This window comes from Pogona vitticeps, chromosome 6 (genome assembly GCF_051106095.1).
Source record: "Pogona vitticeps strain Pit_001003342236 chromosome 6, PviZW2.1, whole genome shotgun sequence".
In the NCBI taxonomy this organism is placed as follows: domain Eukaryota; kingdom Metazoa; phylum Chordata; class Lepidosauria; order Squamata; family Agamidae; genus Pogona; species Pogona vitticeps.
The window spans coordinates 66,331,603-66,349,473 of record NC_135788.1 but is presented as its reverse complement, the minus strand read 5'-3'; the positions used below and the strand labels follow the sequence as shown (position 1 = coordinate 66,349,473).

General features: G+C 40.5%; 1 protein-coding gene across 1 annotated transcript in view; it reads right to left on the bottom strand.

Moving 5' to 3' along the window:
* ELMO1 (engulfment and cell motility 1) overlaps window positions 1–17,871 on the bottom strand; it is a 427,005-nt gene that overhangs the window by 95,743 nt on the left and 313,391 nt on the right. Inside the window, exon 16 of the mRNA XM_020788158.3 lies at window positions 1,749–1,885. Coding sequence (XP_020643817.2) covers window positions 1,749–1,885 — 137 coding nt within the window. The remainder of the gene's footprint in view (window positions 1–1,748; window positions 1,886–17,871) is intronic.

The window sequence follows — 17,871 nt, the reverse complement described above, 5'->3', positions numbered from 1 at the left end:
AAAACAAAAAACTTCAGAGGTACAGGAAACCCTTTGGAGCCTGGAAGGAAAGTCCATTACCCTGGCAGCCACGCACCAACAACTGTTCAAGGACAATCTAGTGAATGTCTTTATCCAGCACATGTGGTAACAAGTCAACTAGATACTGTTTCGAGTCCATGAAGCCCAGTAATAGGAGTGGTAACAACCAAGAATGGGGATAAAATGCAAGCTCTATCCAGCTCTGAAGAGCAAAAAGTACTGTATTAATTTGCGTTCAAATCTCTTGTAAAAATACTATGTGCTGCAACACCTCCTCAGATATTTCAGAACCAATTAGCTGCTGAAATTTTCTACATATTTAACAAGAACAGTATTCTGTCTACTTGAGTTTTAGCAATCTACAGTGATTATACAGTGGTGCCTCGCACAACGGGTGCCTCACACAACGATGGATTCACACAACGATGCCTTTTTCTGTTAAATTTGCCGCCTCACACAACGATGTTTCCTATAGGGGATTTTCACACAACGATGTCTCTTTTTCGCTCCTGTAAAAGTGTCTTACAATGTTTGGAAGCCGTTTTAAATGGTTGCAATGGTTAGCCCACCTCCTGAAACCTACGCAAACTGATTTTGGTGTTGTTCTGACACTTCGTTAATTTATGGTAATTTTTTGTTTTTCCCCCTCATTGAAATGCATGGAGTTCAATGAGGGGGGAAAACAAAAAATTACCATAAATTAACGAAGTGTCAGAACAACACCAAAATCAGTTTGCATAGGTTTCAAGAGGTGGGCTAACCATTGCAACCATTTAAAACGGCTTCCAAACATTGTAAGACACTTTTACAGGAGCGAAAAAGGACTTCGCAAAGCCATTGAAATGTATTGAGTCGGCTTCAATACATTCCAATGGAGGAAACATTGTTTCACACAGCGATGTTTCCTATGGGGATTTTCACTCAGCGATGGCAATCCGTTCCAATTGGAACGGATTAACCGGTTTTCAATGCATTCCTATGGGAAATGGTGTTTCACAGAATGATGTTTCACACAACGTTGATTTTTTTGGAACCAATTAACATCGTTGTGTGAGGCACCACTGTACTAGTAATCACTGTATGTGACAGAAGAAGAATATTTTTTAAAAATTGTTGCACGTTATCCCCTTAATTATATAGAATTTCAGAGGAAGAAACAGTATTAGCAATGCATATATCCCTCTTGTGTTGTCACATTTTTTTTCCAAATTGAAGTTCTATAAAAATGCCTGTGGCTAATGTAAATAAGTACTTTTTGTTTTCTAAATGAGAATTCAGACCAGAGAATGCATGTGGTCCAATCTCCTCACTGGACTAGATAATCTCACAGTAAGAACGCATACACGGATCACATTCCTGTTGAAAGAAATGTATGACACAACCAACCTTTGTCCCAGTAAGAATGCCAGAAACCTTCCAACGTTTACATTTTCCATGTGTAAGAAGATTTTGATGTGAATATGCTTTTAAATAAATAACTGCCTCAAGTCCATTTCTAAGATGGTACAGTGTCTCAACGGTACTATCATTTCCCCCAAAATATGAATTAAATCCTAAAGACAGATATGAATAAGACAAGAAAACTAAGGGACATGTTTCAAAATATTCCCTCCCCAGAACTTGGAAGACCTAAGCTTCTTGGATTACAACTTCTAGAATCCTCCAGCAGGAAATTGTAGTCCAAAAAGGTAATACTCCCAAGCTCTGTTCCCTCACCATAACCTTGCCTTGGTGAAGTCTTCAGAAGTTGCTCTCATTTCCTTCCATGTCTTATTCAACAGCTGGATGCAAATGCAGAAGAACTCTTCAAATGCCTTGTCATGAGTAAAGAACATGGGGTGGAAATCGTTGCAGGTCTCACTGGCTAGAAAGAAAGAAAGAAAGACTAACTCACCATTGACACATTAATCCTTTTAGAAAAATATACAGCAAACAAGATGATTGACTAGATTAAGATGGCTGTAAACAGAAAAATACAAGTTAAGGAGCAGCAAACAGATTGAGCTAGCTCTCCATAAGATATACAACAGCACCTTGAAACATTTCTGTATTAGAAGGTAATTTGAACCTCACTTATATTGTTCCATGTGTATTTCACTTCCTTGTTTAAATAATATATTTCAAGGTAGCATGAATGCATTAATGGCTTATGAACTTAGAAAGTGGTCACCTTCCCTCATTCAAATCACAGGTTGTCAGGATAAAATTCAGTGGAACTTTTACTTACAAACTTAATCCGTTCCAGATGATGTTCGTTAGTTGAAATGTTCATAAGTAGAAGCACCATTTCCCATAGGAATGCATTGAAAACTGATTTATCCATTCTGGCCAAAGAAAAAAATACCTCAAAAAATAAAATAAAAAACTGCAAGCCCTGGGGCTGCAAAAATCAAAACAAATCCAAAAATAAACAGAAATATAACTCCACCAGCCCAATCCCACCCTGCAAAAAACAAAAACAAAGTTTTTAAAAAGCAAAAAGCAGCACCTTACCTTCATCGCTGCGACTGCTGCTGCCAGGAAGCCTCCCGGGCTCCAGCCACTGCTGCCGGGCCAGGGCTTCTCTGCCACCACCAGAGGCTTTCCCGGGGTTCGCCGCAAATGCCGCCTTTCTCTGCCGCAGCGCGGGTTGTCTGCCGCTATGGGAGGCTTTCCCGGAGCTCACTGCAAGCACCGCCTTTCTCTGCCACCATCCTGCCCTGGGAAAGCCTGTGGCAGTGGTGCAGAAACCCTGGGCAGGAAGCACTTGTGGCGAAGTCTGGGAAAGCCTCCCATGGCGGCAGACAACCCGCACTGCAGCAGAGAAAGGTAGCACTTGTGGCAAGCCCCAGGAAAGCCTGCGGCAGCACTGGAAGCCCAGGAGGCTGAGCCTAGCTGGGATGGTCTGGTGGCTCGCCTCCCGGCAGCGGTAGCAGCAGCACTGGAAGCCCAGGAGACTGAGCCTTGCTTTTCCTAACCACTGGGGTGAAAGAACTCCAAAGAAGCAGCCTCTTTGCCACCAACAGTTAGCAAATTCAAATTTCCCATTCTTTCCCCATGCCTTTTTCATTCATACGTTGAAGCTCTGTTTGCAAGTAGAGGCAAAATTTTGCGAACGGAGCTCTTTGTAATTTGGGTTGTTCATAGGTAGGGACGTTCATAAGTAGAGGTTCCACTATAGTCTCCCACTAAGCACATTCCAGACAAAGAAGTTCTGCTTAACATTCAGAGAAGCTGCTGCTCCATAAGATACATATTTTTGGATCAAAATACCTAGCTATGTTAATACATGAGGACACAAACAAAATTGCCATTTACTATACAATCCAAATATTTTTAATAACCATGGGCATTAGCTCAGATTTTGACCAATTAATTGTGTATCCTAAGATTCTACCAAAATAATCAATTATATTCCAGTATATATATACTGTGCTAATAAATAAAGCTCATTTAAATTCTGCATATAAAGCTCATTTAAATTCTGCCTGCTTATGAGCAAAGCCATAGCTCATTTTTTTATGTTTAATAGGACATACCAATGGTTCCAAACATAAATCAAACAACAATGGAGTCAAGGGACAACTCTTGTATCTCTCTCCAAAGAAAAAGGATAAGAAAGAACTCCATTAACCCTTACTTGTGACTTAGCGTAGAGGTACAAACTTTTAATCTATTTTATGCATTCTTGTGACAATCCATTTTTTTCTAATGTTACAAACATTAATTGCCAATATATTTTATCAAATGCTTTTTCAGCATCCAATGAAATAAGTGCATCTGAATCCAATCTATAATCATTCATCCCTATCAAATTAGTTACCAATAAAAAATGGGTTGCTGTCTATGTTGAGTAAAACCCACTTGACCTGGATATACTATTGCAGATATTACAGCTTGGACTTTGTTAGCAAAAACCACAGATTATAAGTATTTTGTATTAAGGAGACTGATCTTTATCAGACTTTGACATAAGAGAAAATCATGTATCCTACACTGTTGTCAAGAAGACATCTGATTCAAAGGCATTTTGATAGAAGCAAAAAAAGCTTAGGGGCCAGAAGATCCACATATGTCTTCTACTGGGAAACCATTTGGTCCCAGTTTCTCCCCATCTTTCATTTTCAAGATAACCTTTTAAATTTATTCTGTCTCTAAAATTCTTGAAAGGATCTCCTTTTCCTGTGTATTTAGCTGTGGAAGAGATAACTGTCAAAAGACAAATTCAGTATCCCAATCTATAGTGCCACATTTTTTCTGTACAATTTATAGTATTTTAGAAGTTCTAAATTTATTTCTCTTGATGTTATATAAGAACTATTTTGATTCCCCTTTATCAAGAGAATATAATTTCATTTATTTGTTGCTTTACACAAGGTGCCAAAATTTTACCCGCTTTCTCACCACTTTCCCCAATATATTTGGCATACACATATCAATGCAAATTCAGCTTTAGCAGAGTGCACATTATTTAATTCATATTTAGCACACTGTGACCTTTGATAAATATCTGAAGAATAGGATTTTGCAAATCGACTTAGAAAAGGCTTCACCGTCTTTCACAAGTTTTCTTCCTGATTAATTCTATCTCACCTCCTATTTGAAGCATATGTCATAATTGTTTCTTGAATATATGCTTTACAGGCCTCTAGTTCAATAATAAAACAGCTGTATCTTCATTTTGAACCACCTGTTTCTTAAAATTTTCATCATTTAGAATTTGCCCAACTTTTACATACCAGGAGCCAGAATATTTGGCCATGTTAAATTAGCTGTCTTTTGACTGTTTCCATGACCTTTCATTGCCCTTCAAACATCTCCCTTCCTAGACCACAAAGATGCAAAATGTATCTATTTTGCAACAGTTTCACTGGTAAGCCTGTTCCACACATGCTCAGTTTAGAACAAAGTGGCTGCTTTTCTCTTTTGAATGACCATTTTTGAAAATCAATAGTTCAGCCCCAGAAGCTGGCCTAGTTCCATTTTTTTTAAAAGAAGCAGGTGGACCAACCGTTCTCTTTCAAGATAAGCAAGACTGGTCTTTTTAATCAATCTGTTTTAAATCTGGGGGCATTTAAAGATTGCTTGTTTCTGTATGGGGGCAGTTTTATTTTTAAAATCATAACTTGAAAACCATTTGCCTACACCTCCTGAAATTTGACACATCAGCTACAACTGTGCCAAATTTGGTGTGGATCCAAAGTCCAGTTTCAAAGTTTTGTTTGTGCTGCCCTCATTTTTAGAATTGCTTTGCTCTGCCAGCACAATCATACCACTGTATTCTTGTGTAGTGATAATGCAACAACAGTGACAACAACCATCACAATCATCATCATCATCTTAGAATTGCAGAGCTAGAAGGGACCATATGGGTCTTTGATACTGATAGGCACTTCAAAATTCAAGGCCTCTTATATAATAGTGCACACCATTTTTCTCTGCCATTCATGTGCAGTCACATAGTTGTATAGCTATCCTACAAATACTTTGCAACAGCCATTTGTCTGTTGCTGTTTAATACTACAACTTCCAAAATTTAGGGACCATCCTGGCTGGAAGATTCTGGGGAGTATCTTGCCATCCCTTTCTTCCTCTCTCTCTCTCTCTCTCTCTCTCTCTCTCTCTCTCTCTCTCTCTGTGTGTGTGTGTGTGTGTGTGTGTGTGTGTGAGTGAGTGACTGTGTGTGTGTGTGTGAGAGAGATGATCCTATAGAATAGAGGTTCAGACCTTTCTCAAGGTGTTATGTTCCAATTACACATCTGAAGCCTCGAGCTTCTTTTTAAATATGAAATTTAATTGTAATGTCAGGTAGATTAAAATGCAATCCAGTTTTCTGCATTATGTGGTTAGGGTGCAGGTTAATTTAACAGGCCAGTTGCAAAAACATTTCATTATTTTCCATGGCTCAGTACTCAAGGGGAGTTATGAAAGTCATTGGCTTCAATTGACAAGTCAAGTCTGAGTCATTAAACGGAATGAGTGGTGTCAGGGGTCTCATTTCCAGGGGTGCATGGCACCTTCAATTTCCATTCATTCTTCTTGCAGCTGTGACTGAATAGCAGTCTGTAATTGAACACAGCTCTAGCAAATCCCAAGGGGGACTTGTAGTTATCATCAAACACTATTAAGCACAAACAAAAATAAAACAGTGACACAAACAAGGAGAACCAGTCAATGGCCTTGAGATATCAAGGTCTTAAAAAACAAAACAAAACAAAAAAAAACCTCACAGTTCTAGCTGCTCTATGTTTCACCTTGTAAATGCAGATAAAATGAAACTGGAAATGGTAATTTCATGGTTGCTCCTAAAACATCACCTTTTATGTTCCATACATCTCTAATATAATAGCTGTGGCAGTAATAACAGCAGAAAGAGCAGCCATGACCCCCACCGAAAACTAAGCTGCGAAAGGGACCACTATCACACATTATTATCTCAATATCTTGTCAAAACAGATGCTCCTTTATAATCTGGAATTTTAGATAATTGATAAAATGGTACTGAAGTACTTCAGAATCCTAATTAGCCAAGTGGAAGTATTACCTGCCACTGCACCTCTAAACATAACAGCCGAGTGTGGGGAGAGGGCAGAAGTGCCCAGACAAGGCGGAGGTCGTGAAGGTGGGCGGCCCCTCCATTGGCGGCTTGGGAAACTCTCTCTCCTTCAGGGGGGTGACTCTTGCTGCGAAGAGTGAGGTTTGCAGCTTGGGAATACATCTGGACCCGGCACTCACCATGGAAACCCAGATGGCGTCAGTGGTCCGCTCTGCCTATTACCATCTGTGGTGGATTGCCCTATCTTGATGGCGGGGCCCTCACCACTCTGGTCCACACGCTTGTAATCTTGGGATTAGACCACTGTAATGCACTAGTTACAAAGCAGCTGCTTGCACCTAAGCAAACTAGAGTGCATCGTTTTTTTTCTCTTATTTTGGATAAGTGAATCAGCAGTTATTGATCCAGCGGATACAGGGATCCTATTGTATTTTTAAGAATGCAACTATTTTTAAGAATGTAATTTAATTCCTGTCCTCTGAAGATGCCGGCCACAGAGAGTGGCGAAACGTTAGGAAAAACAACCTTCAGAACACGGCCAAAGAGCCCGAAAAACCTACAACAATGTAATTTAACATTTTTCCTGCTATTAGTTTGTCTTTTATTACTTATTGTCAAGCTACAGAGACAAATAAAACTTGTGAAAAAATACAGAAAGTTTGGACTTCCTGGAGTGATTCTACGAAAGAGAATATTTAAGGTACTCAGCTGTATCTTGAAATGTCATTCTGGTATTAACCCTTTACTGAAATATTATCAGCTATGACGAACGTAGAAAACTTTTGTCAGGATATAAGCTACTGTGATTTCCCTTGTAAGAGAGAGAATACAGAGCGCCTCTCAGTGAGGTCTGACAGCCTGACAGAAACTAAGCAAAGGTGGGCTATCACAGGGAGTTCCACAACAGAGAAAGTGCTGAAAAGAAAACCCTGTTTCATTTACCATTTTGCAGTGTATAAGACTATACTTTTGTCAAAAATCTTTAGACTAAAAATTGAGGGGCGTCTTATACATGGAAGCAAGCTGAGGGGAGAACAAAAACAAGTGGAGGAGAAAGCAGGGATCAAAGCGATCCTGCAGCGCGTTGATCCCTGCTTTCCCCCTGCACTTGCTAAGCCCCACTTAGATTTCTTAATTTTGGATCTTATACATGGGGGTGTCTTATACACGGAAAAATATGGTACCTACCAACCTAACTTCTTGGGGTGTTGGAAAATGCCTTTGTTGAAGACCTCAAATTCTGTCCAGGCTGAAAGAATGAAGCAATAATTTAGATGTTCCTATCCTAAGCCATTTAGGGCTTTATAGGTTAAAGCCAGCACAATGAGATGAGCTTGGAAACAATGTGGAAGCCAATGCAATTGTTTCAACTTTAGTGACATGTAATTTCTACAATGCATGCCAGACAACACTGGTTGTTGACCACAGATTCTGAATATGTTTCAAGGGCTGCCACGTGCAGAGCATATTACAGCAAACAAAATTAATCCTGGTCAAAGAAGCCTCTTGACTCCCGTACGCCCCCCCCCCATTAAGGCAGATTAACAAGGGCTTTAAACCAGGATGCTGAAATTTAGAAGAATGCAAAAATTTGCTGCTCACAAACCTGTCCTTCCTAAGTTTGTATACGACCCTCCCCTGATCCTTCCTGGGCAGGAAACACAGAACAGACATGCTCAGCATGGAACCAATATGGAACCTCACACTCAGATCCAGACGTTCTTCCCCATACCCCCATCCTCTTTCAGGTGTGCCAACCTTAAGTGAATCAATCTTAATCAACATGGCAACAAAGGCCCCCACAATTCTGGAAAGCAGTCAAAGAGGCCAAGAACACTGTCATGCTATGAAGATATTTTTCCATGGAGAGTGACATGCAGAACAGAGTGTAATCCCAATCACAGGTTTGATTTTTTGCTGACTAACAGAACTTATATATTATCTAAATTAAACCTCAATTGCTTATATTTAATTCTTAACTAAATTCTTTACAATTACAGATTTGTGGATTTGTGTGTAGAAAATCGTCTGACTAAGACCTAAGCCCAAACCCAAACCAAATTCTGTACACTGAAAGGTATGTGCTGCATACAACAGATCTTAGTCTGAATATTTCCATAATTGTTTTGACATATTATTTCTATTTAGCAGGAGTTTTCTTCCACTGCATTTATTGTTTTGCTTTCAGACATTACCTCCTGTTCTATGAAAACCTTTTAACAAGAAACAAGATTTTTTTAAAAAAAACCAAAAACTTGCTAAAATGTTAAATTATAAAACAAGCAGAAGCTCAAATTAACATTTACATAACCAAACTCCTGGTAACCAAACTGTAAATGAAAATCATATAGCAGTAAAATAATTTTCTTCTGTTAAAGATGGATATTCTTATTATGCACATGGAATACCAAGACAAAAAAAAAACCACAAAAAACTGATTCAATGCAAACTGTGCAAAGAACAAGTTCATGCTCTGTTTTGAAGATATTTGAGGAGCATAGGTGTTTGTTTCTGTGTTTGTGTGATAGAGAAAGACACAAATTTAACGATCTTTCATAAAGCCTTCAATTTCTAGTTCTGGAAAGCTATGACTTCGGAAAACAAATAAAATAACAATCACTCGTAATTGGCACCCGGGATACACAAGCAATTTTCTCTCTTTCAGACTGAAGTTCTTCCTAGGTGTGCTTTCCACGTACACACAAAAATATGCCCACATGCTTCAACCAAATTCTTTTAGTTCTCCCAATATTTACAGATTTATGGCATCAGACCACACTGCCTCTTGCTCTATGAAAGGTAAGCCTTATTCATTGGTTCAAACCCACTTTTTATCTAACAGAGGAGTGAGGCCATTAAAATGTCCCAGTTTTTCTAAGAGTAGTCACTGTACGTTCTAATCAAGCAGGCTTGTTCTCTGAGTGGTAGAGTTTTAAAATATTTTTTTAACTTCTGAACAGAAAAATAGCATAGTTTTCAGTCACAAATAGATTAGGCTGTTCTCAAAACCCTAAGGAGAAAGCAGAATTATTTTGGACACGCTCATCCATAACTGCAGGCAAGTGTCTGTGCCTCACTTAATCAATGTAAGCATGCAAGCAAGCAAACAAACAAAAAGGGCGGGGCAGCACTTTGGGTATTACCTTCTGGCCAAAATCCTGTTGCCTTGCTAAATTGGTGCACTGGAAATTATATCACTGATAGCTGTAGACTGTAGCTAATTAAAGAGACCCTGCTTTGCCTGTGGGTTGAAAATGTCTTTGTCTTGTTGGCTGAAATCCTCTTTGCTGTCATCATCCCTTTTGCCCTTGGGAAGCCTCTGGGAGTCTCAGGGCAAGTGGGGGGCACTTTCATATTAGAAAGACACTGAAGGATTGCCACTGCCAGTCCTGATCCTGTAATGGAACTTCCAGCAGAGATTTTTCAATATTAAATGCACCCCTCACCCCTGCCTTGAGGCTCTGAGAGGTTTCTCAAAGACCAAGGGAATCCCTAGAAAGCCTTGGAAACTGAAACAGGTGAGGGATAAGAAATGTTTTAATTAAATTAGCTAAATATTTTCATCCATTTTGTTCAACATAAATTTAACCAAAAGGATTTCAGTCATTGTGTGAAAGTCACGCGCAACCAAGAATTTAAGCAGGGGAACTTTCATTAGTGGCAATGTGCCACTGCATGTGACATTATTCCTGATATGCTAGCTCCTGGGAGCAAGGAAAACAGTCTACTGAATCCTAGTCAGCTGCTGTTCAAAGACTGCATTCATGTTTTTGTGTCAAAGGCAGACCGGCTATAAATCCAAGGAGAACTGATGAGCTGTTTCGACGTATCTTACAGAGTAAAGAAGAGGTTGGATGGTGTCCTGGTATCTTAAGAACTGTTGCCCAAGAGTCAGGACCTCCACTGAGTCGGAATTCTTTGATTTTACAAAGATACACATTTCAACTATTTAATGAAAACAAATTTTAATTGAGTTGATGCTCAGTAATGTAAACTTACAATAATCATATGCAAAATTATTATAGCTGATTCTCTAAAACAAGACTTAAAATGGGTGTAAATTTCAGTACAAAACAAAGTGAGCTAATGTTCAATTTTACAACTTTAAAATCTGTTGCTATTTTTTAAAAAATGCTGGAACAGTCGTTTGATTTTAATGCTTTTTGTTGTTAATAATCCATATGGCAGAAATGTGAATGCTGTCAGAATGTACAGAAGAAGAGTAGGTCACAAACACTATCCTCCAAATCCTCCCACATATGCCAGTCCCACCCTCACTTTTCAACTCAATGTGGGAAGCTCTGAAGATGAATTTTCCATGCGTTTCACTGGAAATGCTTAGATAGCTCCCTGTAACTGGGCAACTGACTCTCAGGAGAATTCTGTGTGTTCCGTTGAATTCATTACGACAGACAGACAGACAGACAGACAGACCTCATCATTCAATACAGGAAAGTTGGGGTATGTGGAGATAGTACATGTGAGGACATTGGGACCAGAAACCACCCTGAGTTCTGACAATATGTGGGAGAATGACACCTGAATAGGATTTTCATTACAGATGTTTCTATGGAGTATTTATTTTTGGACCTCACAATCTCCAGCATTTATATAGGAGCATATAGTCAGAATCCAGTGGTGTTCTTCTCCTGGATCCTACTATACAGTATACACTGGAATCAATGACACTCCCTCTCACAGCCCTCTGTGCACCCACTAAACCTACTTCAGTGAGCCAGGAAATCCTCTTGAGTAAACTTTTTGGTATCACAGAAGGTTGCAGCAAGTGAAAGAAAGACTGAACATTCTAACAACAGGGGCATTCGATACCAAGTACACTGTGTGATATCTGTGAAGATTCTCAGTCATCCAGATGAAGTTACCTGGAAGATGAGTCATGGCAACTGGAGTTCTTTCTTATTGGGTTGAAATGTTTCACTACTAATCCAAGTAGCTTCTTCAGTCTGATGGAAGTTGGTAGGAAGTGGGATTTTCACTCACCCACGTCCTTTGTCCAGCTAACGAGCCTATTCAGAACAGGGGGAAGTGCAGCCAACATGGAGGATGGATATATCAGGGGTCTCCTACCAACTCTCCTCAGACTGAAGAAGCTACTTGGATAATTTGTAAAACCTGATCTTGGCCTGAGCACAGAGAAAGCTATATATTTTAAGGACTTTATGTTCCTTGGACAAAAGGATGGTATAAAAATAAATGAAAGTGTTTCCTGAATAATTTTTACCAATGACAGAATAACTATTTTGAAGAATAAATACAAGTTTTGTAGGGAAGAAGGTTTAGGTGACAGTATTAATGTAAATATTCTGGCTGTTTTAATAGTTTTAAATGTATATTGTGGCAAATTTCTACGAGTACATAGTGCATAAAACATGTGGAAGTCAGTAGTATGATCAACATATTAGATGTGTTCTCCATATTGTACTGAAAATAATACCAATGCAAATAACTGGAAAAAACACACCATTATTTGAAACAGAAAAGGTGAAAAATATATATCCAAAGGAGAAAAAATGGGGCAGTACTGTTTAATTTGGTTGTTTTCACTATGCTGAAACAAAAGTTCAGTTAAATAGAATAGACTTCCAAAACATTCTTCTTCTCTGTTAGACAAAATCAAAATCACAGTTAATATGAATCTCATGCTAGTCAAGAAATAAATTATTGGAAGATTTTGAACATCACACGAAAAAGACAAAAAGCGACCTATTGATCTAGAAATTCTGATTCCCTCCCTCCCCAAGTTTTTGTGCATGAGATTTGTTTCCCAGATGGCAATAATTCCAGATGTTTCACATGTGGGTTTGTTCTCCATATGGCATTAATCTACTTATTTTTCTCAGTTACATTTAAAAGTAAGTCACTGCTAAACAAAGCATTATTATCTAGGATTTGAGTTGAAAAATAAGAATAATCGTTTTGGCTCTTTCATACATTATAAGCATCATAGAAGTGACAGTTGCCAGTGAGATCTTTATGAAACTTGAAAAGGTTCCTCTTAAGGCCTACCACTTTTTATGTAGCTCAGTTTCCAGAAACCACAATCCCACTCCTTATACTTCTTCTGGAGGCTATCCTTTCTCCAGTTGCTTGATCCACTCACCTTCTCTCCGGCAATCAATTTAGCAAGGCAACAGGATTTTGGCCACTGCTGCTCCCCTCAGATTGATTTGCCTGCCTAGCAAGAAAGCCAGTGTTGTTGCCATGGCTGCCCTTAAGTCATACTGGCAAGATGTGAAATCAGAAACAACTGCACCAGTTCCCACCATCCCATTTGCTTGCTTGGATACATATAGAGAGACAAGGTTTGTCAGTTAGTTTCAGACATACAAAAATTGCTATGGTTAAACTGGCCAGATTGAGCCACTTCCCAAGCTGTACAGGATATGTGTTCCATTCGGTGACTTCATGATGCTTGGCCAAAGACAATATCAACTGGTGCTTTGTCAAATAGAAAATATTTTTTTCTAAAATATCCCTACTTGGGAAGAAATAGCCTTCTTCCAAGACCAATTAGTGATTCATCTAGCTTGGTATCTTCTCCACTGACTAACAAAAGGCCTTTGGGGGGGGTCGTTGGAGGAGTTTTTTCCAGCCCTACCTGTAGATAACCACAGTTTGAACTTGAGACCTTCTGCATCCCAGTGTGTAGGACTGGTGAGGGTCCCTAAAGCCCATGAGAGTGGGTTCTCCACCTCCCTGAGAATCAAGGCAAGATTCCCAACCCAGTTCACCTGTGGACTAGTGTGTTGGTGGCAGAGATGCAGATGACACCCTCAAGGTCACAGGTGTAGCCATGGGCAGACAGATTTAAGGAGGAGAGCAATGCAGGAGAGGAGGACTGTTGGGCTGATGCCATAGACTGGGAAGCTGCCAGAAAAGTTGATGGCCAAATGGGGGAAAGTATCTTGTCATGATCCTGAGGCAGGGCACTGGGTCAACCTACTGGTGCCACCTAAGGAAGCTGCCTGGGTCCATTGGGACAAGGCCAAGAGACAGGAGGCTTAGAAGTTTGAGAACCAGCTTTGGGCACACTGCAAGTATCAACAATACCTTTTAAAAAAAAAAAAAGTATTGTAAAAAAGACAACAGCTCAATCATTCGGTCTCCATCCTCAAGCCACCCAGTTTTCCAGACACTAAGATATTTATAGCACACTTTCCAAAGCCACAACATCTCCTCTGAAGGAGGAGTACTGGCACAGGGTAAATATGATGATACAAGGTCTGTGCCTGCACTGCCTCACATACTACCCGAGGTGCTTATGGGATAACTATTTAAACATTTCCCCAAAAAATTGCAAAAAAAGAAAAAAGGAAAAAAGAGAGAGGCTAACAGCAGCTTTACATTAAGATTTTGTGATTCCTGCCCACCCCACCCCTATGGAGCATCAGATTCACTGACTCAGCAGTCAGGGAAGTTCATCACTTTTTATTGTACAGTCAAGTGGGACAGCATACTCCTCTGGCCCCTTCCTATCCTGACTTCCTCCTAGTCCATCTGCACAGACCCTGTTAATGCTACTGTGTTTGCACCACTCGGAGTCCACAGCTGGGGCTGAGTTAGCATCATTAGCCCCAGTGGGAGGCGCTTTTCTCAGAGAGGCTTAGTATGCTTAAATAGAGATGGGTGCTCACATTCTTTAAGTGTACAATACACAGGCACCAAATCATTCTCTTGAAGCTCCTCCTTGTGTAACCTGGCCAGCTGCAACACTTTTTGCTGGTGGTGGAAGAACTTTCAGTGCTGTTTCTCTATTGCAGTTGGGTGTCTTGTTGAGGGAGTTGGAGGGCATTCCCTCTATTGCCTGGATAGACCAAGCATCAGAACAGCTCAGAAGGTGCTAGCTCCAAGTGAAGGTGGTTCACTCCCCAGTCCATGGGCCCCAGGGGATGAAAGGCACAGAAAATGGATACAGTGGGCCCTCGACTTACGAATGGCCTAGTTGCGAACGTTTCTGGTTATGAACCCAATCTCATTGCAAGTAGCAGACCCTACTTGCGAACGCAGATCGAGTTACGAACCCAAAAGGCAGGGAGAAAGGGCGGGAAATTCGAATTTCCTGCCCTTCCTCCCTGCCTTTGGAGCTTTCAAAAGGCTTCCTCCAACATTGGAGGAAGCCCTTTGAAACCTCCGAAGCCAAAAATCGGCTCCCTCCTTTCACCCGATGCTGAGTCCCCTTTGCGCTGGGCTGAGCTCAGCCGGCGCGAAGGGGACTCAGCATCGGGTGAAAGGAGGGAGCCGATTTCTCCCCGGCCACCCAGCTTGCTTTTCCATGGGAGGACTTTAGCCGGAATGGATTAATTGGTTTCCAATGCATTCCTATGGGAAATGCTGGCTCAATTTACAAACTTTCCAATTTACGAACTGACTTCCGGAACGGATTAAGTTCATAAATTGAGGGTTGACTGTACTCAGAAGATAGGTAGTTGCTCCTTTAGTGCATTCTGCTGGTTATCGTCCTCCTCCTCTTCCCGCATCTTTATTTCCCTCTCTTTCCAACTAGTTGCATGTGCATCCTCCTCCCTACCAGTTGCACCCGTGCCCTCCTTCCAGGCTGCTGCTCTGTTGCCTTCCTCTGCCCACCTGCAAATTGCCACTTGGCATCAGGCTGCCCTGCCCTGGCAGGGTGGGAAGCCCAAAGGGGAGGCAGTTGGTCTACTGAAGATGGCACAGCTGTCCTGCCCACAGGTATGCATATGATAACTTTATGTATTTATGCAAATGTATATGTAATCACATAACTGAAACTGAATTACAATACCTCTCTCAATAGTGGAAAATAGAGGTGGGGATATTTGTATTCAGAAGCCTTGCGGGGAGACTCATCCTTCTGCCCCCTGCTTGACGTGGCCAGCTGAGCAGGACAAGAATGGCACTCCAGGCACCATTGGAAAGACGAGAGGGAACAGTGCTGTGGCAAGATGTATGAGTGGACCATCCGGTCCCAGGGGCCAGACCCTTGTTAGGTCCAGCTGCATTGGGGACATTCTTATCCATCTCTATGGAAAAGACTTTAGCCAGGTGACTTGTACACCTGCTCATTCTTTTGCCTAGCTACTAACTGCTGGTCAGAATCATTTAAATTAACTTCAGATCAGACTGCAGTTAAAGAAAAGAACACCTTCACACTTTCAGAGGACTTTGAAAAGAAAAACTCATGGCTACCCTAAGCCCATGGCAATCACTGGGCAGAGGCCTGGTAATGGACAAAATTCCATGGGAGAGCCACTGGAGACCTTTAGTTCTATAAAATATAATATGCACAATAATAGTCTTGCTCTGTTAGTGACTTAGCAAGCCAAATAAATGAAAGTAAAGTATATTTTTTGGGTTCTTTTCCCATTTTCATTTTTTTTATGGCAGGGCGCTGAGTTTGCATATTCCATCATAAATGATTTAGGGTCACAGTGTACTTGGTCACAAGTTAAGAATTCAAGCAGGATTAGTTTAAACCTTATTGCTTGTTGAGCAGCTTTACAACAGTTCCTATAAATGTCTGATCAAGCAGCAGCTGTATCTAAAGTGACAACCAAGTCCAAACAGAGATTTAAGATTGCAAGACTGCAAATTTACCTAGCACAACTCCCTGCCCTTTTTATTCACACCTTTCCAATCTTCATCAAAGAGCACTATTAAAAATGTACACTAAATATGACTGCTGAAAAGACAAAGCCACTATTTCAAGTATCCAGCAGAACCAATAATGGAGAAGGAAGAGTGGTTTTACAAGTGAGCAGCAGCAGAATTGAAAACAGGGCAACAAATGAGCAGATGGACGAAACAGCAAACCAAGCCAAGAAAGAGCCAGTTCTTAGGCACAGATGCTGCCTTGAATTATTCAAGGTTATGATATAATGAGTAGCCAATGTTAGGGATAGTTTTTTTTCTGATACCAAAAATTCATGTTGAGTTATCTAAGATTTGTCATCTGGAGTAACCACTTGGTCAGATTCACATTTAGTAATTATTACAATACTTACTAAATTACTTAAGTGGTACTTCAGGGCTCATAGATTTAAATTGCTCTGTTTTAAATAAAACCAACTCGGGATCCCACCCAGAGCCTGGAAAAATTACTTTAAAAATTATGACTCCCAGAACTCCCTAGCCAGCAAAAGCTTTGCAAGGCAAATGTTTTTGCTGCTGCCTTTAATTATGGAAATAGAAGGACTGAAGAACCTGGAATGCCACATTCAAGCACTACCAGACTACATTCTGCAAAAAAAGTATAAACCTCTGTTCTATATTATGTTTACGTTCTATGCCCTGCAGTGCTGAAGCAACCACAAGCACTGCAGGTTTTCTGTATTACTTTTTTTTACCTGGAGGACAGACTTCTGCCAAGCTGCAGTTAAGCACTGTTTTGCTTGCAGCTGATTTTGAAGATGTCTTGCTTCCATATTGAAGCACCTCTGAAAGGACTGAGTGGAGGCATATGAAAGAGCCACAGCCCAATGAGCAGTCCTGTTATTCTTCAGGATGGAAGGGTAGTCAGCCACCAGCTGGGGCTCTTAATAGAGACAGAGGTAGCAAGCAAGCTCTGTTATGTTAACTGATCCAGGTAAGGCAACTAAGTCATTCCTGTTTCCACTTTAAGAAGGATATTGCTACATGGAGCAGGAAGAATCAAAGCATTTAAGGACTGGATTAGTGAGGACGGTGATTACAAAAGGAGGGGAAGTGTTTTAGGCAAGCTTCCAATGCAATTCTCCTCAGCTCAAGGTGTATACCCAGCCAAGCACATCCATCCATCCATCCACTGCAAGGCGCAGGCACCAAATCATTCTCTTGCTTGAATGTTTCCACTGACTGTACAGCCTGCTTATCAACTAAGAAGTCCAGGGACTGTCCGAGCAAGTTTCCAAAATGGATGCCCAAAGAAACAATTTGGCTGGGATATCCAGGGACTCATTAAATCTCTCTGTCCTAGATGCAGTAATCTATAAACTGGGCCCCCAAGGATTCCAGCTGTTACTATAAATCTGTTTGACTCTAGCAAAGTCCTTGGAGAGAGTCGGTAACTGTACAATATCTCGCTCAGTGGCAAATTCCTTGGGAGCAAGACTGAAAGTCACCATTTCTGGATATGTCCCAGCTACATATGAACCGGCAGACTAAATTAACTTTGGTTAAATTAACTCTGTATACTATCTAAAAGGAATCTAGTTGACAAAAAAAATGAGAAAAGGTGTCCTTTGATGTAATTAAAAACCTACATGGCTCTTCCTGTTCACTTCAGTTTTTTAAAAGTGTTTACAGTTATATGTTGCTCTGTCATGGTCTTTTGATGTATT